Source organism: Pagrus major, chromosome 20 (genome assembly GCF_040436345.1).
Source record: "Pagrus major chromosome 20, Pma_NU_1.0".
Lineage (NCBI taxonomy): Eukaryota > Metazoa > Chordata > Actinopteri > Spariformes > Sparidae > Pagrus > Pagrus major.
The window spans coordinates 10,212,631-10,238,953 of NC_133234.1; the positions used below are offsets into that span (position 1 = coordinate 10,212,631).

At 41.5% G+C, this 26,323-nt stretch overlaps 2 protein-coding genes across 2 annotated transcripts in view; one reads left to right on the plus strand and one right to left on the minus strand.

The window, feature by feature from the left end:
• shisa9a (shisa family member 9a) overlaps positions 1-1,306 on the minus strand; it is a 49,842-nt gene extending 48,536 nt beyond the window's left edge. Inside the window, exons 1-2 of the mRNA XM_073490393.1 lie at positions 792-1,306; positions 157-263 (exon numbers count right to left, since the gene is read on the minus strand). Coding sequence (XP_073346494.1) covers positions 157-263; positions 792-1,306 — 622 coding nt within the window. The remainder of the gene's footprint in view (positions 1-156; positions 264-791) is intronic.
• A 4,309-nt stretch (positions 1,307-5,615) lies between these two features.
• The window catches only part of cpped1 (calcineurin-like phosphoesterase domain containing 1), a 39,255-nt gene continuing 18,547 nt past the window's right edge, over positions 5,616-26,323 (plus strand). The window contains exons 1-4 of the mRNA XM_073489931.1: positions 5,616-5,759; positions 10,484-10,702; positions 25,192-25,364; positions 26,127-26,252. Of these exons, the coding sequence (XP_073346032.1) occupies positions 5,696-5,759; positions 10,484-10,702; positions 25,192-25,364; positions 26,127-26,252 (582 nt within the window). The 5' untranslated portion in view covers positions 5,616-5,695. The remainder of the gene's footprint in view (positions 5,760-10,483; positions 10,703-25,191; positions 25,365-26,126; positions 26,253-26,323) is intronic.

Below are 26,323 nucleotides of genomic sequence, written 5' to 3' on the forward strand. Positions count from 1 at the left end.
ACCTCTCCGACATCAACCTGTGCACGTTTAGAGATCTTTGTTTTCGCTGACACACCCACGCCTCCTTGTGCTGCTCGAAGTTATACACACAAGCTGTCCAAAAGCCCCCAGAACGTGACAACAAAACAACAACAAAAAACAGAAACTTAAACTCACGGAGGTTTGTGGCCCTGGAAACAAAATGTTGGGAATGCATCCCAAGGGCCTCCTCCCCCCGATACTGCTCACCTGGACACCCGCCCTGCAGCACGCTGGCGACGGCCCTGTCAGACATACACAGAGGAGAGGGGAGAAAGAGGCGGAGATGGATGAGGAACTGTGCACAACATGGTTAATTTGATTATTCACTTGGGCTGCACTGCTGCACAGCATCTTTTCATGAAAGTGGAAGGTGCAGCTGAGTGGAAGAGAGTGGGATTCCCAGATGAATGGAGAAAGATTTGGTTCCATTTGTCCTCTTATAACGCACACTCCTGCCCATTAGATTACACTGTGAAGGTGTATGGGAGCGTTCTCTCCGGTCTGCACTCAGACAGACACACAATGGAGCACAATGGGGCGCAATGTGAAAAGCAGCCGCCCCCGCCTGATGAGAGGAGAGTACAGCTCGCGTAATGTTGCGCTGTGCCACAGTGGAGAGTGGAGTGAAGAGTTGCTCTGGCTGAAATTGAATGTGCCTGGTGCGTTTAAGTAATGTTTCACTGCTGAAGGAAGGAGACGCGCTCCAGATCTGTGCGTGCGCAGGCTACTACTGCAAGTCTCTTTGTAAACATGCGCGCAGAGACACTTACCTGGACATGTTCTCCCTCTGAGGCCGGTGCGCCTTCTCCAGCCCCAATTTGGTGAAAATCCCCACAAGAGCCATGATGGCCACTACTCCACATATGATGTAAACAATTAAGTTCGTCTTGTCTTTGGTGCTGTCGTGCAGCTTGTTCATTTTTTTGTAGGGTGTCTGCCCGGTCTTCATCCACACCGGGGTGTCATAATTTTTACAGGTGCTCTGGTCCAGCCGCGAGTGCTTGTAGGAGCAGCAGAAGCGGAAGCCACAGGTGCCGCAGCAGTACAGATAATTGCCCGTCTTGCAGATGAACGGCGGGTCCCACTGGCCCATCACGTCGTAGTAACCCCGACACTTGTCCTCGGTGTGCGGGGTCTCCTCGGACACGCTCTCCTCCTCCCGGGAGCCGTTGGAGGTGGCGATCATGACGAAGCCTCCGAGCAGTCCCGGCTCCCCGTCAGCCTTGCACACCAGAGCCATAAGTTTGAGCAACAAGAAGCCGAGGAGAAAGTATTTCCCTCTCATGGTGCTCTCCTCTCCGCCGGGCAACTTCACGCAGAAACGAAAAGACTTGGAGAGAGGGGGGAAGGCGCGCGGTCATGATACGCTGAAAAGTCCAGGAACGCACATCCAAACAGCAACGCACCGTCATCCGCGCGGATGAACATCTTTATCAGCATATCATAATCCAAAAAAAAAGAAAAATAAAATAAAAAATAAAAACATAAACGCGCAGAATCAGAAAAAAGAGAGAAAAAAAATCGACTTTAATCGAACCAACTGCTCTCCAACGCGCTCTCTGCTTTGCGCAAATGTCTTCTCACGGAGGCGTCCGCAGGCTCAGGTTTGGCGTTTTGCGGGCGTGCATCGCTTTACATACATCCATCGGTGCGCTCTTACGCACGGGGAGTAGGCAGAGACACAAGCCGCGCCGAGGACGAGAGCGCAGTGAGCGAGGAGAGGAGAGGAGGCGAGGGTGGGAGAGCCTGGTGCGCAAGAAAAGGAGAGGAGGAGGAGGAAAAACATGATGAGGGAGAGAGACGGTGCGAGGGCTGAGAGGAGCGAGGGAGGGAGAGAGAGAGAGAGAGAGAGAGAGAGAGAGAGAGAGAGAGAGAGAGCCTTTATTGTTGAATATTCTGATAAATACGCACATCACTATTCTGTTTTGCCGTCGAGGAAAGGCGTGGGAGAATTCCCCCCCATTTTTGCTTCCACTTTATGCATTTCCAGTGGTAGGTTGCCATTGTTTTAGAAATCCTGAAATCACAAGTAGCTTAATGTGCTACAATAGGCTGCGGCTGGCAGCGCTTCTGAAAGCAGGGGGGTGGATTTTGAGAAAGAGCCCTTCACCAAAGATGTGGCCCCGGGACGTAATGCCCGCTCAATCCGTGGGAACTTTCCAGAAAACAAACAGCAGTAGTGTTCATGACGACACTGTCCTTACTTTAAATGTGTTTCAACTGAAAGACACGAGCAAATAACAAGATGAGTTAACCTCAAAACAACGGACACGTGCTTGAGCCAGGTTTACTTCAGCTGAGAGAGTGGGCAGCCTCATCCCCACATTGTATCCATATGGAGAACTGTCTCTTCCTTAAAGGGGCACTATGTAGTTTTTTTTTAATATTTACAATATTAATGAGGTAAAAATACAAACATGTTTTCCATGACTGGATAAACAAGCTGTTCTCAAAGGAAAATCAGGTCACCGGAACAGCGCTTGAAGCTAGACAGGTGGCAGGGTCCGCCACATATAAACAAAGTAAAACAGTATGAAATTGTGTTGTCCTTTAAGGTCAGTTTGTTTGTTCAGTTTATTCAGTCATGAAAACAAAGAGAGTTTGTTTATTTAGTGTGTTCAGGCAAAACAAAGAAAACAGTCAATAAAGATCTTTTCCCCAAACTACACAGTGTGCCCTTGAAATTAGCATTTCAAAAAATGGTGACCAGTGACAGTGTAAGCAGAACACTTTGTACAGGAGTAAGTTTTATATTCAGTGAAAGTTCTCTGAAGTATTTGTTTTTTTTTCAAACAGGTGCCGTATGAGAAAGAAAAAACTAATCAACTGCCTGAGTTGAGCTGAACTGAGCTGAAAAACATTTTTAAAAAAAAGTCATTTCCCACCTGTGAAGCGTTCTTACATAAACCTGCGACACAAAGTTGATTAATTCTGTGGTTAAAAGAATCAGACCGCCTTGAGACCTTGAGGTTATTTGAACTCATTGAAATATTAGAAAAATATGAGAGGAAGCAGGAAACAGTTTATCTAATCAGGCTGGATGGATCATTGAAGTTTGATTTTCCAGCCACTTTGCAAGGTTCCTTTCTTTGTGTGAACATGAAGCTGTGGGCGGTCGCAGCACTCCCAGGGTATTTTTATTTATTTTTTTTTTACACAAAATGCAAAATGATTTGTACTACAAGATTTTTTAGATTTATCCTTCAGATATCCTTCAGGTTCAGTTTTTTACAGCACATCCATCCAGTTGTGGTAAAGTTAATTAAACGTGGCTCCAGTCTAACTTTTTACAGCGGTTGCACTAGTGCGCCTAACTTTTTCATTTAGGTGCACCGGTACATAATTTAGGTGTAGCCAATAAAACATGTTGATTTAATTTCCAAGCACATTGTGTAAATGATTGTAAACAGGAATAAAGGTGCAAATACATGTTTCTCTTCATTTAAATGACAGCACATGTAAGAAGAAAAGGGCCACGACCTCAATTGCAACCGATGAATACGTGGAGTCGCCTGTTGTTTGGGTGCCTGTAAATAATAAATGAATGATAATTGGGCTGATTGGGTTGGGTTACTATAAATCTATAGTTAATTAAACTGCAGTTAATAGTTATTTAGCTGTTAACAAACAATAAAATGCTTTATTAACCATTAATTAAACAATTGTAAAGGTTTATAAACATTGCTTGCAACTTTATAATGACCATCCAAATAATGTTTACAGATGAACAACACAGTAATTATTAACCTTATAAACATCAGTTGCAACTTTACAATAAACAACTGCTGATAAGTGATTTATAAAGCATTTCATTATCTGTTAACGATGTAAAAACTATTAACTAAAAGTTTAAAGGGGCACTATGTAGTTTTGGAGAAGAAATTCAAACTACAAATTTAATACTTACAATATTAATGAGGTAATAAATACAAGCTAAAAAAATTTTTTTTTTATTTCATAACTGAATAAACAAGCTGTTCTCAGAGGAAAATAAGGTCCCTAGAACACTGTTTGAAGCTAGAAAGGTGGCAGGGTCCGCCACATATAAACAAAGTAAAACAGTATGAGATGTGTTGTCCTTTAAGGTCAGTTTGTTTATTCAGTTTATTCAGTCATGAAAACAAAGAGAGTTTGTTCATTTAGTTTGTTTAGGCATAAAAGAAAAATAGTCGATGAAGATCCTTCTCTTCTGGTTAAAATGTATTAACCAAAACTACATAGTGCTCCAGTAACTCCAGTAATTAGGCTCTTATGTATTTTCAATATATTTCATACACTGTAAAATGTTTATGCTGTAAATTAACAATAAAGACCATTATTTACCGTAGATCTACAGTTCTCCTATGATAATCTGTTTTACAGTATGTTCCTGTAAAACTGAATTACAGCACATATGTGTATTTTTTGATTTTAAAGAAAACAACTGGCAGCAGGGTTGCCATTATGTTTTTCTACAGTTTACTCACTTTGGATGTAATTTACAGATTTTCCTGGTTTAACACAACACATACTGTACATTTAGTTAAAGCTGCCGTAACCGTTGCCGTCGTTTTAGTTAACTTCCTGTCCATTTTGCAGTTAGACACTCCTGCTCTCTCCTGAGCAGACAGAAATGCATCTTCTGTTCTCTGTCCTGATTGGATAAAGTGGGCAGGGATACCAGAACATGTATTTTCTCTTTCACTGCAGAGACATGAGTTACTGACCAAACACTCTGCAACAGTGAGTTCTGTTGGAATAATTATTTAACACTCAATTTAACAAGATGATAACAGCTTTAACCAAAATGCAGCAATAAAAAAAGATCCTATGGGTAAGAGGAAACTTTCAAAATAAAAGCGCTATTATGGACTTTTCTTTTCAATGCAGCACTGATTCAAATAATCAATTTATTGAACGAACAAATCAGTTTTTCCATTACAGTTGGAAATTCCATGTAGGCATTACACAACATGGCACTTATTTATATTTTGATCCAAGAACATCAACATCTAAATGGTGGAAAATGTACACTCAAACATTTTTACCCTTGGAATACCAAACCAGGTACAGCCTTTAACATTTAGACTACAGTTTTAAAGGGACACTGTGTATTTTTGGAGAAGAAATTCAAACTCAGAATTTAAATATTTACAATAATAATGAGCTAAAAAAATAAAAAATAAGTCAGTGAAGATCTTTCTATTCTGATTAAAATGTCTTCTCCAAACTACATACTGCACCTTTAATACAATACTTTTTGCCTGCAGCGTACAGACAGGTGATATCCTTCAGAAGATTGCTGTTCATTCTCCCAGCAGAGTTAGAGGATCTATATCAGGGAGCAGTGAAGCTGTGCTGGATGCTCGTGGTGGACAACATTACTTAGGCACTTTTAGTTTTCCTCTCACTGTTTCCCACCTGACAGCGGGGAGGACAGGCTGTGTGTTGCAGCCACACTGGGGGCCGCTGCAGCTGAAGTCACACACACATAAACACACACACACACACACACACACACACACACACGCACGCACGCACACTCACTCACAGACAGGCTGTGTAGTCGACCACCGATAGTCACCGACTGACAGCTGGGGCCACCCGAACAGCTTCACAACAAACCCGTCCGGAGGCTCGCTGACAGGCGAACAAGTCCCACAGTAGCTCGCTCGGACAACTCTTTAACAATCTTATGGCTGAGAGTGAGGACACCTTTCTCAGGGCTAAACATCGGACATTCAGCGGACTGAGTGAAGGTAGCTGTTTAGCTTTCTTTATCCCCGCCGGTTAGCTAACTTACAGGCTAATGCGCTTGCTAACGCCCCCTTTAACTTGGCTGTGAATGCTAATTAGCACAAGTTGCTGTTGCTAGCTGCGGTTTAATGAACCGACAGAGCAAACGCAGACACTTGACAGCTTTTGTGCAGCTCTGTTTGGATCACCGGCACTGTTGTCAACCGAGGCTAGTTAGCTAGCCTGCTAGTGTGTGTTTACAAAACTAACCTTTATGTGTGTTGCTGCGCTCTGTTTCAGCAGCGTTAGTGAACCAACTTAGTGCAGCAAAACTGTTTATAAGTGCTGTGGTTAGAGGCCATATGTTATGTGACAGTTGCTGGTAATTTTCTGTGAGTTGACTAACTTAATAATTTAAACTTTCTCTTGTTTGGTCCACTAATGTCACTTTGAATCCCGAGGTTCCCTGTTCAGCAACACCGAACCACATTCCTGCCTTATTTAAAGGGAAGTTGCAGCACAGCTTGAAGTAGTTTTTTTACAGTGGCAGACATTATTAAAGTAGATTACATTAGTTTAAAATGTTTTATTACAAATATGTGCGTGGTTCAGCCCTGCAGTCAAGGTTTTCAGGGATTAAAACCTGAACAAAGTAATCACACTAACATGGTCAGTCATGTGTTCATTGATTTGTACCTGTCATGTTTGCTCAGCTCCTCACCACTCACTGTAGGAGACCAGCTAGTGTAAGGGGACTCGAGAAATTGAAATGTCCAGGATTGTATTATTTGCTACAAAAGCAAGCCCCCCCATGTGCTTTCATCTCAAATGATGATTAATTTTGTTTTGAGCGCACCATCTGCCACCTGAGAAATCTGTGCGATTTATGTTTGAAGTTGTGCTCGACCAGCGGAGCCACACAAGGCTGCTGCCTCTTATCTCCTGTCATGGGAGCTTTTCTGCCTTCTGCAAGTCCTTGTGTACTTCTTTTTTCCAACTTCCTTTTCATTTTGCTTGTGAAATGGTTCACACATCTGACTCCGGAGAGAGACATTGTACTATAAAGTATGCTCAGTGTTGCAAAAAGCCTGCAGGATTTGTGCGAGTGCACCCCGCAGCTTCATGAAATCTTTATCATAGATTGTGTCTGTTTTTTGGGGCACACACAAAAGAGAAGGCTAATAACCAATGCATGCACATTCCCATGTTGTATGTATATGTGTGTATGTGCACACTTGCTCGCTCATGTGATTTGAAAGCATTCCTGTGTGAAGAAGAGCAGGTTACCTGCTTACTGTGCTGTGTATTGTCAGGTAATGATTCCCCTATGCAAACTCTCTTAAGCTGAGGCTGAGTTATGAGACTATTCTGCTGAGCTGCAAGAGCTCAAAATGTGCTGGTGAAAGTTTAAAAGTAGGGCTGCAACTAAAGATTTATGATTAATTGGTTGTTTGGTCTATAAAATGTCAGAAAATGGTGAGAAATATAACAGCAAAGCCCAAGATGATGTCCTGAAGTGTCTTGTTTTGTCCGTAACACAAAGGTTATCAGTTTACTGTCATAGAGAAGTAAAGAAACTAGAACATATACAGATTTAAGGAGCTTGAATTGGATCTGACTCTTTTTTTTTTTTTTTAAATATGCAAACCGATTAATCATTAATTAAAAAAGTTGACAATTAAAGATATTATATGCAAGATTTTTGCATTAAAGTGTCTAAAAACGATTTGAACTTATTTAATATGGTTGGTAAACAGATCCCGATCAGAGCAGAAGCTAATGTGACCCAGGTGTTTTTTCCTCCAGAACATCTGGCTCTGTACCGACTCTCCTCCAGAGCTAGCCAGCTCTGAGGAACTGCAGCAGCTCTGCTGTGCTTATTGTGTGATTAACTTAATAGTTGACAACTGATTGATTAATCATTGCATCTCTATTTAAAAGACAAATCCAGTCAGCATTCTCTCGGGAACTAAATGCTGGCTGACTGTAATAGATTCAGATAATGTCACAGCAGGAGTATTAACTGTATACTACACTGGTCATGGCAGCTGCTGAAATTCAAAATTCATCAGCGGTCCTCAGTGTGTTAAGAATAAGGCCAGGCTACTTTGGACTGAAGGCATTCTAAAGTAATTTGATTGAGGAGATGATGTTGATGATGATAATAATAAAAGTAGAATGTGCTTCCCCCTCATGGCCTCATAAATGTCAATTACCACGGGGAGATCATTGTTAAGCTTTTACTCGTCTGTTTCCCAGGAGCAACGCACTCTTTGTCATTCTTTCTTTTCCTATCTTTGCTCTGCATTTCTCTGGAGGACTGAATTATTATAAACTCATTTGGGAGAGAGCTACATGGAGAGCATGTTAAACACTGAGGATGCCGAGCAGCTAGTAGCCGCCCGCTGTGAGCGTGAGCGTGAGTGAGGGGAATATGTGCAGAATGCAGATGCAGACTCCACAGTGACAGCAGTGCATAACTACAGTTCTGCTTCCACATCCTCCAGATACTGAACGAGTGGAGCAGAAAGCTGTTGTTTACACCTGCTCTTAGCATCTGTCCATTCGTGGGCAACAAGGGGACTCCATTTCCATATCACTTAGCCGGGTTTTCTTCTGTATTTTTCATGTCTAACCTTGTCATTACAATCAGCCAAGCCGCGTCGAGTGTCCGCTTCCGTCCTTAACATGGAAAACCAGTTTGTGTTGTCAATGAATAATGGAGAGTGATTAGATTGTAAGGCCCTTCTCTTACGCAATATCAGGATTATGTAAAACACTTGTTGATCATTTATGCTCCAATGTGTAGCGGTTTGTTAATTATTTAGCATTGGTTACTCATGGAGAGAGCATGTACAGCCTTAACAAAGGGCTATACATTACATTTTTCCCCACGGATCCTCAATTTCCAGTCCTAAATCCTGATCACAGCACTTTCAGCTGTGCTCATTCATTTCCAAGAATGAATATAACGCTCCTACATGAGGCTTTCGCAGCAGGCTGTACACTGCTGAATGACTAATAGTGGGATGACACCTAATCCCTAAAGCTTTTATGTTTCTGCTTACTATTATGTGCAGTGTTCCGTGCAAGCATCCGCGTGACCTAAACATATTGAAATGAAAATGTTCACATGCTGCCAGAATGTGAAGTGAATGCCTGGCAGATATATCAAAAGGTCGGCTGCTAATGAAAGCTGTGGATTTTAGATAAGTGTGTGACACGTTTAAATTTGAGCCAAAGTACCTGGCTATATGCATATTCAATTAGTGACACTTAGAAAAAACAACACACATTAAAGGCAGTGTCAGTACGTCATTTGTCATGCAAAATTTCCTCTATCAAGATAGTCTGTGTTACTTACTTTGTTTCAATTTCTGACAGCCACCACTTGATGTGATTCCTCAGATGGCCTCATTTCCCAAGTGGAGAAGTCGTTCTTTTGACTTTGGTTTAGTCAGGATCTTTTAAAGTCACACGATACAAAGAAGACGCGTAGCATTTGATTGCTTTGACCGCTAAAACAACATGTTGATAGCTGGCTGAAGTTTGAAGCTTTTAGGGATGTCCCAAGCACCATTTTTTGATCTCTGGATCTCCATTTTTTTTAAAGATTCTTCTAATCTACAGTATTGTTCTTTGTATCGTTATTTGTTATTGAATAGAAAGCCCTTTTCCAAAAGGTCTGGTGTGTTTTGTATTCCCGAGGGGTTTGGTAACACAAGGTCTTATCTACCAGTATGCACTTTTTGTGACATAGTAAGCAGTTCCCCTTTATTAATAGCCTTCATTTAGCAGAAAAAAAGAATATCCAAATCCCAAACTGAAAACTGAATACCTGAACAACGAACAAGTATTGAAATAGTCAAAAGTTTAGGTCCAGCTCTAGAAGCTTTATATTGCAAAGTGATTTTGTTCCAGACCTTTGGCTGCAGCAGTATATTCCCTAAAACCAGTAAAATATTGCTTTACTGGACATATCAGGGTTAATGCTTGTAAATTGCTTTACTAACTAATTTATGTCACTCAATGTGGACAGCAACTAACGTTGACAATAGCATGTTACAAATGTATATGTGAGCAACAAACTTGATATGCAATACGTGAATTGATAAAACATTTCTAACCATCGACCATAAATTTACTTTCATCTACCATGTTTCTGCATATGTTGCATCAAAGTCAGGAAGCCGTGTACCCACATTTTTGCCGAGTTAATAAATAATTCTGACTTTAGGCAGCACTTTCCAGAATTTTCCGAGTCAGGAACAACATTTCCAGATTATTCTGACAACACATGAAAGCAGTATAAGTCCAACATTCACTCTCCTTTTGGCTCTTTTCATGTACAGTGGGTTTTGCTGAAAGCAGCTGCCTGTCATGGCTGGAATTGAAGTTGATGAGATTGCAAAAGAGTAAAATTAACGGTCGTAAAACCAAGACGAGAGCTGAAAAATGTTAAAATGCTCTGTAGAGCTGAAGAGAACGGCGGGGTCGGGGGTTCCGTTTGTCTGTATGAGCAGCAAATTTATTTTTAGATAAAGAAATTTAATCAGTTGTTTATAGAAGATTATTGATTAGCGCAGATTTAATTAATTGAAGTCTACTATTTTCTTGTTTCCATGGGCCTTATAACATGTAATGCAGCTTTAAATAACGTTTTTAAAGCACTTTGCTCTTGGTAATATCCAGTGCCGGTTTCTGTCGACACAACTGCTGAGTCCATTCTCGCCTCTTCTTGTTTCAGATGCAGAGCGTGACTGGAGGGGACCATTTTGCTTCATCCAGGCCGCAGACCCCCAGCTGGGGCTTATGAAGGCTTGGAGGGATGGCGACTGTGACAGCGGAGGGGAGGAATGGGCCGAGGAGGTGGAGCTCACCAAGCAGGCTGTGGAGGCCGTAAACCAGCTCAGACCCAGGCCAAAGTTCATGGTGCTGTGTGGCGACCTGGTCCATGCGATGCCAGGTAGGAAGAGAGGACATAAAGGACATAAATCTTGAGATTTTTTCATAGGTTTCAAGAACTTCATGATAGTATCACAATCGCCATTTCTCTCCAAAATGAAGACGTTGTCATTTCGTTGTCTACAGTGAACATATTTCTCACTAGTAGGTTTAAATAGTGTGGTGTCCCTGGTGTTTTATTGTCACGAAAGTACATTCCTATATTGCTAAACACTTTCAACTTGGCTGAGTGATAAACACAAGTTCTGAGGGCTGTAAATATGCTCCAACAGCACATGCTTATTACTGAAAACAAGCAGTGAAGAGAGGTTCCCAGCGGACTCACAGCCGTATGGTGGTTAAAAACAAGATATTGGCATCAACCAGGGTGGCTGCCAATTATCCGCCTAATGTTGGAGGACATGATGCGAACTCACAGATGCCACTCGCATGAGCCTTGACTCTGCTACGCCTCTTTTAGTCAGACCAAATGACACAGCGGTGGTCCCACGAGCATTATCTGGTGGCATCTGGTACATCATGAAAATGCTGTTCTTACTTCAAAGCATTTGAGTGGCTCTTACAGATAACAGCAAACTTATTTGAAACACAAGCTGTGATTTTACGCACTACACACCGTTTCGCCAATCAAGTTGTTTTATGGCCTGTTTTTGTACTCGTCACTCCAAAGCTGCATGTTGACAGATTTTACACCCGAAGCTGAGATCTTGTTTTATCATCGAGGAGATCAAAGTATTACCAGTATCAGAAAACTTAGGAATGATTAACAACCACCACCCAAACACTGTTAAATGTTGTATTGTACAATCAGCCGTCAAACCAAATCATATCTTTTATTCTCTGGTAAAAATAGAAAGCACCTACTTTGGTGTTCGAGGCCAGTGAACATAAAAGTTTCTACTACTCCTACTTTCCTACTTTCATACAATACAATACAGCTTTTAATACAACTGACATCTTGTTCATCTTCATCAGTAGTTCTGTTATAAGTCAAATGTGATCTAATATTTGATACTAACAGCTTGGATCTGGACACATTGAACTTAATAGTGTAGATCCAGGCAAGAGCATTAAGTCATTTATGCCATCTTGATCAGCCGATCATCGGCTGGTCACAGCTTTGAAGGCTTTCACCTATCTAATGATCTATTTAAACCCCCCGCCCCATACATCAAAGTGCTATTGCCATTGCTTAAAGGTGCTATTTGTAAGAAAAGTTGATTTTTGACTCTCTTTCCCAACTTGTCAAATAATGAGGCCTTGGGATGGCGGCTGACGCGTCCTACAATCCCAAAGCTTCAGTTTTAGATGAGTCCATCTTCACAATACAGAAACAATATGGCTGCCACTTCCGATTCGCACTTTTTCTCTATTGCAGCTTAATATGCTAAAATATGTTTCTGAAAAAACAAAACACTTTAGGCAAGAAATAGGCTGTGTAGTGACAGAATCTTAGTTCATAGTTTAGCAGCACTGCCTAGTTTTGACGGTTTGATCGGAGTTTAGTGCATCTCTCTTGATCTGACCATACTCTTTGTACCCTTGGACATGGACATACAAAAATGCAGAGGGTACAGGTCAGTGTTTGATTTATAGATCAGCGTCCCATTTCACCCAGTAATATCACCACCACATTAGACAAATGTATTGTATGTAATCAGGCTCCATCATGCCTTAGATAAATGTGTCAAATTAAGAGTTCACATGGTTTACTCACTTTATGATATGGAGCAATGTCAGGCTATGCAACGTACCTGGAGTTACTTCAATGTAAGTTCTCTATCACCTCATTTCATTACAGAATAGGAGACTGCTGTGTTTACATTCTTGCAGAGCAATGATCACAGCGATTGAAGTGAAGATGGCCTTTCTAGTCGTGCGTTACTAAAAAGCAACAGATTAGAGACACTTTCTTCAACTTGCTTAATGCTGTCTTCACTATTAACAATCTCCTTGGGCATTTAAAAACAACACAAGCGACCCAAGCCGACCAGTCACAGTACTTGTCTTCTCAGTGTGGTATCTCTGTAGCCACTTTGGTCCTGACATGTAGCATTTTTGAGGAAGCACACAGTATCTACAAGGCTAAGCTATAACACAGAACTATAAATCCACCGTAACTTACTCATAATCACTGTGACTGCCTTTGCATTGCCTCCCAAGGTTCAAAGTTCAGCTTCATTTCCATCATACAATACAGGACTGTATAGTGAAATGTGGTTATAGCTCCCTCATGCTACATGCACAGTATATAAAAGCAGCACTAAAGGAAAAAATCAAAGAGAAACTAACTATACTACATGGAAGATGTGCATAGAATTATTGAAATGTAGACATTTATAGACATACGCACAACCTCAGTGTAATATGCAGCAGGTAAATGTATAGGAAGTGCAAAGGTAATGCTATGGTAATGTGCAAAAGAATGTTCCACGTGAAGAGGTCAGACTGATCAGCAGTGTTAAACCTGCTGCTCTGCTCTCTCTAATCCACTGTGGGTTTTAGTTTTTGACCCGCTCAGTGTGAGATGACTTTCTGATTAGGTGCCAAAGCTGCTCTGAAAGGAGTTATTATGCCAATGTCAGATATATTCTTCATAATAGTAAAATGTGACAAAAATGTTTCTGACTGAAACCATTTACATTTTATACCTTTTTCTTGTCATATAGGATTCCAAATAGGCAAACAGTGTAATCTTGTGTCATTGTGAGATGTGGCTGCTATTTATGAACCTTAGGAAGAATTATTACTTTTTGAATCCAGTGCAAAAGACAAGAGAGGTTTGTGTTGACCTGCAAAATCAATGCGTGTATGTATCTTTAGAAACAGTCAATGGCACTAGATCAAAATATTAGGCATGCACAATATGATTTTTTTTCAGCCGATACCAATAACGGATAATTGCCTTCTTTTCATGGACAATACAGATAAGATAACCAATGTTGTGTACCTTAAAATGTCTAATTTCTGTGTTTATTGGCGGATCGCAAACCAACTCTCAAGGTGCAAACAGCCGCCTGCTGTGTTGGAGCTTGTAAATGCTGCATTTGTTAAGTCAATGAAAGCAATTTGGCTTAATATTAATATAATGGCGATAATATTAAAGGGGCTCCATGTAGTTTTGGGGAAGGAATACAAACTCAGAATTGTATTATTTACAGTATGAATGAAGTAATAATACAAACTCAGAAATATATTTTTTTTCCATATCTGAATAGACAAGCTGTTCTCAGAGGAAAATAAGGTCCCGAGAACAATGTTTGAAGCCAGAAAGGTGGCAGGGTCCGCCAAATATAATCAAAGTCCTTTAAGGTCAGTTTGTTTATTCAGTTTTTTTGATCAAGAAAACAAAGAGTTTGTTTATTTTGTTTGTTTAGGCATTATAAAATCATTAAATTAAGATCTTTCTCTTCTGATTGATATTTCTTCTCCAAAACTACATAGTGCACCTTTTAATTTCCCAATATCAGGTAATTTATCAGTCCGATATATAACATGCATCCCTACAGAATATATAATATGAGCACGAAGGACATGTATAATGGACATGTTATTTCACTCGTACCATTTACAGGAGTGTCAGGAGTGAGTTAATATAAAGAAGTCTTGACTTTTCAAACCTTCCTTGTACTGCGTTTTATGTCTTGCTGCATATTCTCAGATAATGTTGTTAGCAGAAGACGAGCAAGCTTTCTGACATTAATCCTTCTTTAAAGAGAATGCAGTATGTCTGATACATATATATTGATTTATGTATTCTCAGCTGCCCTCTGAGATAGTCCTTATCTAATTTATGCACTCTGTGAAGAACATCAGCTTTGGGATGGTTCAGCTACAGAATATCCCTCATTGAGGTAGGTTTGAACATTAGCTTTCTCTGTTTCCCAGCCAGAGTGTGTAAACAACATACTCCCCTATGAGAGTGGCTGATATTTATCTATGAAATAGCACAGGCCTTCTGGCTGCTCTCAGGCAAGTTTAGTTTCTGTGCTGATGAAGATTTCGGCTATTGATTAGACCAGCTGCACTTTAAATTCATGTCCAATTCTAAAAATCTATGTGAGATAGCCGCTGGTTGGGTCGAGGTGCTACAGTGGCTGCAGCTCGGAGGTTGAGAGTTTGAGAAGTTTTCTGACCTGTTCGTGAAGCCTAGTTTGTCAAGCCCCCCCTTGACGGCATGCAGTATCTATCTTTAAAACACCTGGTTGCCTTCAAGCTGTGTCTGGTTTGTTGGACAGACTAACAGTAGTGTTTGTTTATCTCCATGAATCTTATGAGGGAAGTTAGACATGTTAGATGCCTTGGAAGCACGACAGCAAGCTGACTTGTTTTACCATGGTGACAGCTGGTTCCCCCAATTCGCCAGATGCTTTCACTGTCTAGGCAGACAAATAGGATTTTCAGAATAGAGTTGGATTTTTAAGAAAAAAGCGCAACAACCTTTAGAAGTGGCTAGTAGAGTAAACGAAATAAACATTTTGCTGCTCATTTCCTACCTTGTCTGGATCTGACACACCGTGTTTGACTCACGCTGTGTTCAATTGTGTGCACCCTCCCGTCTGCCTGCATCCCTGTTTCGGTTGTGACAGTGATGTGATGATTAATGCTAACCTGTAAACATCAACCGAATGATTCCACTCATAAAGCAAAAGACCTTTTAAAGCTGTAGACAATACAGCTGTTTCTCAGTACAAGACCATGACCGTGTAGAGTGGCAGGTATTAGTGGCAAGTGGATGTTTTTACTGAAGTGACTGTAATGAAATGAGTGACTACAGTGTGGTGTGAATGTTTCATGATGTCCGGCCGCCTGATTTGATAACAAGGTAAGAGGAACAGACGGCCGGGAGCGATTGCAGAGTTAATGTTCAGCAGGAAGAGCCACAAGGCGCCAACCAATGTAAACCACCTTTGCATGACAATTAGGGAGTAGCATGAGCTGCCTGCCTGCCTGGCCTCAAAGAACAGGCGCGAGAAAAGAAGTCAGCAGAGGAACCTGTCTGTCCGTCCATCTCTGGACGCCGTCACTCTCAGTACATCTGTTTACATATTTGATCGGATTGTGATGAAAGCACCTCCGGTCTTAAGATTATGTAAGTTAATAAGCAGAAGTGGAATATTTTATGTGGTGCAGTATGTCATCTGTAAAATGTCCTTGGCCTCTGTTTCTAAAATATGTCTTGAGGCAAACTATTTATATGCAACACAGATTTAGCTTGGCTTAGTCACAGAGCAACTTCTGCCTTCCTGTTCTCTTTTTTTGGGTCACAATGACCACCGATTTTAGCTGCACTCCTGGAGCTGTCTCCCCCTATCATCTAAGAGTCTTGCTGTAGGCGTCCAAGTATCCTTATCATCTCCATGACTGCACCATTTAGACTGAAACATGGCTGCCGTCCATTCTCCACATCCCTCCCTCCCCATCTCCCTCTGATCAGTCTCATTTATAGGTCACAGCGAGATCTATTTCAGATGCACAGTGGGACAGTAGATAGTGTAAGCATGGGGTTTAAACCGCAAGGCCTCGGGGACCTTTAAACGCCGTGGCGTCAGCCCTTGTTACTGTCAGCACCAACAGAGCAGGTTGTGTGTGCCATCCTCATTACTCACCACGTCCGTCACTTGCCTGGCAACTGGGCTGCTGCATGGGCAGGGAGGAGGGAAGAGATATTATAGCCAGAGCTGCTCCTTCCCTCTCTCGGCTGACATTTCCCCTTAAACTGTTTATTTACAATACAGAATGAATGTGTGGCGGCCAGGGGAAGCTGGCTGTCAACCGGCATTGTCAACACTGCTGCCTGTCGGCGACAGGAAATTGGCAACTGTATTTCTGTTCCAACGGATCCCACTCACTATCTCTCCTCTCCGTCATTCTCACATTCTCTTTTCCTTTCCGTTCCTTTCCCCTCTGTCTTTCTCTCCCGTCTTGTCTGTTCTCTTTAGCAAACAGCTGCGGTCTCATGCCTCATACCTTATTTTGACAACCTCCATTTGCAAGTCTGACACCGTACACAAACACGCTAATTTATTCTTGCAACTGATGAATCTATTTGAAGCATTTGTGTGAATTAAATCTAATGTAGAAGAATCAAAAGTTCTGTTTGTTCTTTTAATTGTTCTGGAATAAAGCTGCAGCTGATGATTATTTTCTTTGTTTAATCTGCAAATTATTTTCACAGTAAAAGTGGAAAAAAATGATTAATAATGAATTGAGTAATTGTTTAGTCTTTAAAATTGTCAAAAAATGCTCATTGCAATTTTTCCCAGAGCCCAAAGTGACATCTTAGAAATGCTGCTTCGGTCCAACCAACAGTTGAAAACTCAAAGAATCTTCTCTTATTATCATAAATCACAAAGAAAAGCAGTTCCTTGGTGCGCCCTGGTAGCTCACCTGGTAAAGCGTGCTTCCACTTGTACAGAGGCCAAGTCCTCAGCAGTGTGCCATGGTTCTAGTCTAACCTGTGGCCCTTTGCTGCGTGTCATACCCCCTTCACTCTCCCCCATTTCCTGTCAATTACAAACCTGTCTTATCTGAATGAAGGCTAAAATTAAAAAAAGGAAAGCAGCCAATCCTCAATGATCAAAATAGTTGGCAACTAATTTTCTTTTGATCAATGCGCTTTACAACACAAGTCAGCATTCACACATTCAAACACTGGCATGGCAGAGGCTACCATGCAAGGCACCACATGCTCATCAGGGGCAATAGTCCTTCATAAACACTCACCCATCAATGAAAGAGCCATCAGGAGCAATTTGGGGTTCAGTATTTTGTCCAAGGACACTTCCACATGTAGATTGCAGGAGCTGAGGATCAACCCTCCAGTTGGTGGACGACCACTCTACCTTCTGTCCCACAACCGCCCCAAATCATTGCAGCTCTTTACTGGAACAAGCAATAGAAAAACAAGTGGGTCATCGTGTTCATCAGTGTTTGGTGCGTGCTTTAGACCTTATTACAAGGGTGGGGAAAGTGAAAGGCGAACTAGTGAGGTCTCCATTTGATAATCTCCCTGACAAAGACTCATTGGGGAAGTGGCGATTAGAAGATGTCATTCACAGGAGATGGCGAGGAACCCTGATGGACTCAAAGGCTTTCATCTGCATCCCATCACAACGTTCCCCGATGAACAATCCCATTTCCCAAACTAAACAGTCTTAGATCATGCTTCCTCAAGAACTGCTGGCCAGCATTTACTACCACAACATCATGTCATCCAGACCTTTACTGAATTAGTTCCTTGATCCTAATTCCCCGTCTCCTCTCCAATCCAAGCTAACCCCCAAGAGACGCTTTCTCATCTCAAGGACTTCCTTCAATCTCACCCTATCTCTGCCTCTGCCTCACTCACTTTCACTCTCCTGTGTCTTTCTCTTGCTTATTTTCAAAGCTGACAAATGAAGAGGATAAAGAGTAGGGAGGGGGGGCGTTGGCAGAGGGGGGTGGGAGAGGGGAGCAAGATACGGAGCTGATTAGATTAGAGAAACATGCTGGACTTAACACTCCTAATGAGCACTACAAAGGATTCAAGCTGTGTCTCTTGGGGTTCGCGAGGGATGTAACGCATGATACAGCAGGGAGAAATGTTCAAGTACGTGTGCGCTACTGCGTATGTGCACGCATGTGTGTAAAACTCACAAAGGTGAAGTAAAGGTTAGCTTGGGACTTCCCTGTCCCCTCTCTGTAACTGTGGAAAACTTGTTTAATTGCTGTTGAAGGCAGATAAAATGGGGCCCTCTGTGGGATTCTGAAGCAGAGGAGAGTATGAAGGGGACACCGCCAAGGGAGAATTTGTTTTTGGGACAAGTGAAAGCATTTAATTTTTTTTTTTTGGAGGGACATTTATGAGCGGTGAGGTTCTCTGTGTGTTTATCAAATAAGATCGTCCTGTGGCTTGCGGGTAGTAATGGACCTGCCAGGAGTGCAGAAGTTCAGAAATGTCTCTCTGTTACCATTTTCACACTTCACCTTTCAATAGTCACCCAGGAGATACTCAATTCAAAATGTCAGCTTGAAAAGATCCTTTTACACCCTTTAAGACAACAGTGGTAAATGTCAGAGTGAATTCCACCTTCCAACCACTCATCCATCCGTTTTTGTCAGCTTATCCGAGTTTGGGTCACACTCGCAGCCATCCATCTGTCTGTTCCCCCAGCCACATTTACCAAGTCCTTCAGAGGGATCCCAAGACGTTGCCAGGCCAGACTGGATATGTAATCCGCCCAGTTTGCTCTGGGTTCACATTGACATCTCCTAAGTTGGACAATGCTCAAAAACCTCTTAAGGGAGCCATCCAGAAGGCATTCTTAAGACACCATATTCTACATCAGAAGTGCCCATGAGATAGTCAAATAGCATCAGACACCCCCTCTCCCCCAAACCTTTCCAACCCTTGAACTGGGAGTGGGACTGCAACCTGAGAGTTTCTGTAACAATCTGAAGTTGACGATCTAACAATCACTACCACTTCACGCAGCAATTGGCCAGAAGTGTGAAGGTGAGATAGTGTTTGAACTTCTCCCTTAGGCCTCTCCTCACTACTTCTGTCAAACTTCATGTGAAGTGCATGAATGTCTTAAAGGAGAGACTGTCTAAAACTTGAACTACTATACCAGCATTTAAACAACGACCATTTTTTTGGTCATTATCCAAAGCTCATGACCGCACTTGAGCATTAAAACATAGATCAACAGGTTAGTCAAGCTCAAGCTCTCTCATGGCGACAGTCCCACAGCATGTGCACAACTGCTAATGAGAGTGTTTATACAGTGCTCATGGTGTATTGAGTTTATGTAAATAAGGAAGATCAGGCTTGGAAAAACCATTCAGCCTTCAAGCTGTCTGTGAAAGGACATTGGAGTTTTTCAAAGCCAGGGCTATCTTTCACATATTGAACCTGTGAACTCTTTTACATTGGTGAAAAGAGCTGGCATCTCCTTCCATTCATCTTTTATTCATTTTAGTCAGGTTTTATATAGGAATGTCCTGCTCAGCGTTTTTTTGGCCTCTCTTTGCTTTAACTCCTCTCAATTTGACACACTTTATTGTTAATTAGCTACTTGATAGAAACACTAAAGCTCCTTGTTCTAAACTATTACATTTCTATGATTTATTGTCGATATGATCTGAATGAAAGATTAACTGGGAGAATGCGACTCTGATGTGACGAGATCCACTACAGAGAAGATGTATCACTCTGTTGGAGTTGTTGGGAATACAGGAACACTAGCAGCTCTACAGTGGCTCTACAGATGGGGGTTTCTTCCCTCACAAAGGACAACGGCATGCAGAGAGCATTTAAACGAAAGAACAAACATGTTTTAAGCAGCCCTGCCTTCAAGTTAGTCACTGAATTAAAAGTTAATTCGTGACAGATGATATGATCTGCTCACAAAAGTGAGTGTGGCTGTCATTAAGAAGATTTCCACTGCAAAATTACTAGGCTGAGATGGGCAAAACACAGTAGAGTACAGTAAAGAGAGGATCAGATTTTGTCTGGCTTCATTTTAGCCAAATGGTTTGTTCCTTTTGATCAGCCGGTGTTAATAGGACATTACAGTTTACAGTACTTATGGTTAATTTCATTGCACACATGGCAACACATCCTCATACCTCAATGACTGAATATGTTGATTGTCAGTGAGCCAAAACGACATGGCCATTTCAGTGTAAGGGCAACACAGGTACCGGACCTTTGTCAAATGGTCGCAGTTTGGTTAGGTTATTGCAAGAAAACTAATTAGTAAGGTTTAGGAAAACATCATTGTTTGGGTTCAAATCACTATGTTACTTTGGTGACTTGCATTACAGCGTTACATATGTGATGTTAAGTACGTGACGTTATGTACGTGACGTTATGTACATGACGTTACTTCACTACGTTAGTAAGTTAAATAACTCACCGTTGACTTCTGGTTTCACACTGGGCATGAACAGCCGTCTCATGAGTTAAAGTCCTGTCCTTATTTAATCCATCCACCATCCCTAACTCTCCCCCCATTAGGACGGGCTCAACCCAGCATACTGTAATGTAACTAGGTAGCGTGTGAAACGGGTTGAAGGACACATTTAATATGACTTCATCCTAGCTTCCACCTTGTCATAAACTGTAGGCCACTGCCAAATCAGCACAACCTGTCAGTGCCAGTACATGCTTGAGTTAGTCACAAATACAGAGGTCCCACACATTCAAAGTGTAAGTGCAGAAAATGTATGCGACAGCAAGACCCCACGCACTGAGGTCTGTGTGCAGTCTCGACAGCCAGTCTTTAGAGGAAAACTGAGAGAAGTGCTTATAGTGTTGGACAGGTTCAATGAGAACCTGCCAAAGTGTCCTGTCAAGGTTTGAAAATCACAGTGTTGCAATCTCATTAAATGAACAAGGCCTTTCAGTCAGAGCTCCAGAGCGAGTGGAGAGCAACAATGTGTGTTTATTTCCATATGCCCTTCATCCAACAGAGGAGAACTGGGTGAGAAAATGTATGCATGAAAATGCACTTTTAATTAAATCTTTTATGAGCTTTTATTATATCGTATGCACATGGAATTCTACTTATTTATGAAATTAACTTATGTGCAGCATTTCATTACTCTATTGTGAATGTTCTTTACATATTTAATATTGGCCATATTTTGTGGAAATGGGTTTAAATCAGAAATCCTTTAACTCCCACTTATATCCTACCCTTTGCCAAACAAATGGTCATCTGCACAATGCTGAATGGTACTATCACCAGTGGTGAAGTGAAGTGAAGAAGTGCATGTTAACTGACAAATGTAACCAGATAAGTATGAAACCAATTTTATAGTGAATAAACAGTCCAAGCAGGACATATGTATCTAAACAAACTACAAATGTCAAACTGCCTGGTGCCTTAACGGTGTCAAACCTGTAACCCCCTCCCATTAATCTAAAGCAAGGTGTCTCAAATGCAGATTGATGCAGTAGTGGATGATTGAGGATTGGTTTGCACTGTGTAGTGCTCAGGGATGATTCATGGATATTGCAGTGTAAGCGGATGGCTGTAGTTGAGGGCAGGCAGCTGGAGGTGTGAGGAAGCAGAAGGCAGCGCAGCGTCCCTGCCACGGTGTTTGGCTACCAGTGCTATTTTTTCACATTTATTCATCGAAAGAAGGTAAAGTGTGGCTACATGTTCTTGTTGAGCCCCACCCTGCTTCACACTCACACGATTACACACTTTCACACTTGGATGGTGTCAAGCATAAAACATTTTTTCTGTTTTTAGCTACCAACCAGCTCCACTGGAGCAGCTGACAAGGTTAGGTGCCTTGCTAAAGAGCACATTGATGGTGTTTAAAAGAGGGAAGAGAGCTTCTCTTTCACTTTCCCCTCTAGATTCTCTGGAATGTTGAGTACTTTAACAAACTGACCTTGTAGAAACGAAAACAAGATTTTTTCTTCACTTGTGAATGCGTGGTTAACATCCAATTGCCTGTAACAGCAGGGTCAGTTGGGAGCGACCAGCTGCCGCAGCATTTTAAATGACAACCTTTGCACCCCCTACTCTCCATCCCTTCTTCATTAGAGCAACTGCCTTTGTATGTATATCATTGTGGCAGCGGTCAAATATTATGATTGTGGAATAATGAGTCCACATTGTTGTGGCCTCAGCTGTCAGCATTTTCATCAGGACTCTGCTTCAAACTGTCAGCTCCTCAGAGACCAAACTGGATGCAGCTTTTTGCTAAGCTGCACATCACCTACTTGAAACATTGCTCAGACTGCTTATATGTTTATTGAACAGATAAATGTGACACTGTGAAATTAATTAAGTACAGTAATTTGATAAGTAAGGTAATACTGTTTCAGATTTAATGGCACAGATTTAGTTTCCCAGAACAAAATGTAGCATATTTATGAAACATATTAAAGGGGAATTCTTGTATTTTTAAACCTGGGCCCCATATTTACATGTTTTGGTGTGCCAATGATTCATACTTACTAAAAGTTTTGGACTTTTGGTCCAGTAGATCACCTCAGCTGATAGCGGCAACACTGCTACCATGGCTGTGATTTAATCCTTTGGAGCAACTCCGACAAACTCTAGGGTTGTTATTGTAAGTGTTCAACATTACGGTAACAATTCCTATGGAAAGAGACCTTTTGTTAAAATGTAAGATCCTCTTTTGCAACCAGAAACAAGTCTCACTCTCGCAAGGTGAGTTGTTACAGTTGTTGACTCATCTAGACTGTCCTAGGTTGTCAAAATAAGTTGAATGGTCAGCCATCACTTCAGAAAAATATTCTTGCCAGCAGTTCCTCTAGCTAAACTCCAAACTGTGACTTGCGTTTCCTACAACAGCTCACCTCTGACGAGATTCAGAGCATGACTTCTTCTTCCTGAGTGAAATCTGAGTTTCTGGTTACAAAAACAATTTATTATTTAACAAAAAGGTCTGTCTCTGAATTGTTTCTGTAAGATAAAAACAAGCACTTTTAGTGGACATAACTTTAGTAGTCAAAGTTGCCCCAAAGGCTTACATTGCAGCCATCGCAACCATGTCCGGACTGCCAGCTGACTGCTCTACTGGACCAATTCCAAAACTTTCGGTAAATATGAAACATTCACACACCAAAACATCTAAATATAGGTCACAGGTTTAAATATACCAGAATTCCCCCTTTAAACAGTATTATTACCATTTTTATAAAAGTTTGGACAAAATGCACCTTCATGACATTTCACCAGCATGCTCAAAATCGTGGTGTGACTTGGTCAGTATTCTGTCAAAGTGGATTTTATGCATGAATTTAGTATCGTTTGGTAACAAAAAATGCTCAGTGGCTATTTAATAAATGCAACAGCACAACCCGAGGGCACGCCATGCTAGCGACTTGTCAATCACAAGGCAGCCACGCCCTAAAGCATACCTGGCTTTATTGTCTATTATACTCTGAACAGGACAATAATTTACTAAATGAACATCATGCTGTATTGAACAAGACTTGAAACTATCGATTGAGACCATAAACTCATTAGGAATCTGTTTACTGAGGTCAGAAATCAAGTGAAAAGTAGGGTCATTTTCTCATAAGATTACATACAATCAGACTTATTTTGAAACCAATGGAGTCAACCCCCTGCTAGCCAATTAGAGAGAATGCAGGTTTAAGGCATTTCCTCATCGGCTTCACTTTTCCGACCCAGGAGCTCCGTCGATATTTCACGTCGTCAGTGATATTGACCATGAGACTTGCTGGAGCTGCACTGGCCTTCCCTTCAAGTACCATCAGCCCGTGTTCGGCTAGCCAATCAGGCGCAATACTTAATGGCACTGTTGAAAGCTAGTTATGACCTGTGAACATTTTATGGCACTAATCTTATTTATTTTCTTTATATACTACTTGTTATATCAAAGGAAATTAATATACTGTATATACACAGAAGCCACTACTCACCGAACCTGAATAGGAGTGCAGCAATAAAAGTGTCACACAGAGTCTGTTTTACATAACAAAAAGGGCCTTTGTGTCTCTCTTTGTATTTCAGTGCATGTTTGTCGGTTGTATTGACAATCTGAAGTCTGACAGGCTAGCTTAATTATAGACGAGAGACAGGTGAAAACAGCGTTTTACCTTTTTATCCGAGCGCCTTTTTAAACTCTCCAGTCTCTCACTCTGTCATGCACAAGATGTTCTGTCGGAGAAGGCTCTTATGTAATGAGTCCTATCCAAACATCCAAGGAAACGTTTGCTCCAAAAGTAGGCCAGTAAAATAATTACTCAGATGAATAAAGAGGGAAAGAAACAAGAGAGGAGAAGAGGGAGAGGAAGAAATAACTTAAGAGCAGGGGGCTGATTGGTTTGTTTGATATACATTCTGAATTATAAATAGATTTGAGTCTCACCCATTCCCTGCCCGTTACCTACTGAATTAATGTGGCTCAGAACATTTTCCTCCCTCTTGCGCACTTCTCCTTTTTGTGAACTCCAGACTTAATAGCATAGTAATCCTGATTTTAACACAACACGCAAATAAAGACATCGCAAAGATCTTACAGCGTCACGTGTCTAGGACCAAAGAACCTGACAAGATGTGGCTCAGCTCAGCAGAAAGGTTGGGCTTTCCGTGTGGACCGGGGAGACTTCCACCAGAACACTACTCATCATTTCAGTAACCATGGTGATCTAAAGTCGAGCTGAACCGAGCATTGATCATTCTCTGAGCTGTCATCGTTATCATCCAAATAATCCCCCTTCCCTTAGGCGACTCTCGCCTATAGTACTCTTCACACTCTCAATCTGACAGCTTTCATCAACATTCATATACATTTCTCTGTCTGACTCATTCTGTCCTGTTCAGGTAAGATGTTATTATCAATATTAATAATCAAGTATTGATTTTTCTGATCCATGTCGGTGTTGTTTTGTTTTTTCCCATGCTGATGTCTGTTACCACCAACTAATTTCTCACAAGGACATCCGGCCGTCCTTCATATTGCGACAATGAGTTCTCCTCTTCCCCCCAGACACCCCTTTCAGAGAAGGTCAGGAGCGAGACCTGAAGGCGGCCTTGAAGGGGACAGATCCCTCCATCCCGCTGGTATTTGTCAGTGGGAACCATGACCTGGGCAACACCCCCACTCCAAGGACAGTGGAACAGTACTGCAGTGCTTGGGGGGACGACTATTTCAGCTTCTGGGTAAACACACCTAATACAGTAACACTGTATCATAACCATTCTTAATAAATGGGAAATGTATATGTATTTTCTTCTTAAATTTTGTGCTGGTGCTCAATCACAAAGTGAAGTAGTGCTTTGACATTCTCATGGGGTATAGTAACAAGTGTGTTGTTCAGTGTTTTCAGTATTCTCTTCACCACAGGCTTCTTCAGCATTCTATATTCATCTCTGATATTGTCTCAAATACAATCAAATAAATATAGTACCAAATAAAAGTCAAGTCGTGTTCTCTGAGTTAAAAACGAGAACACAGCAGAGTCAGGACACCGTTTAGAGATGCTTTTCTTCTTTAAAAGAGGGGACAAACCAGTGCAACTGCTTCCCTTAATCACAGTGATGATGAAGTTAAATCATTGTTGACACCTAACAGCATTTACATGTTGGCCTACTCTACTACTTTACATATTTCTAGCCTCTTTAGCCCCCATAAGCCCCCTCAACTCCAGGGCCCTCCTTACATGCTCACTCTGCCCATTGTATTATCCATATATAAGCAGTAGCGGTGAAAATTTTTTGAATAAGATGATTCTTCATTTATCTTCTGTCCGGATTTTGGAGCAGTAAGAATTATATAAATGACAACAGGACAAAAAATATAATTGCAGGGATAGAAAATATACAGTAGATGGTAGAAAATGCATTATGAAAATAAAACATTGAATGAGGTGTAGGCAGTAACATCTACCACATCTCTGTCTCTTCCCTCTCCTGTTGTCTCAGGTGGGTGGAGTTCTCTGCCTGGTTCTGAACTCCCAGTTGTTCTTCGACGCTTCGGCCTGCCCTCAGCTGAAGGAGGCCCAGGAGACGTGGCTGGAGGAGCAGCTGAGCAGAGCCTCCTCCTCAACGGTAATATAGCATCAATGACATGATTCTATTCCCGTCTGATTTATGAAGGCGTTTCAGCTAGATGACATCTT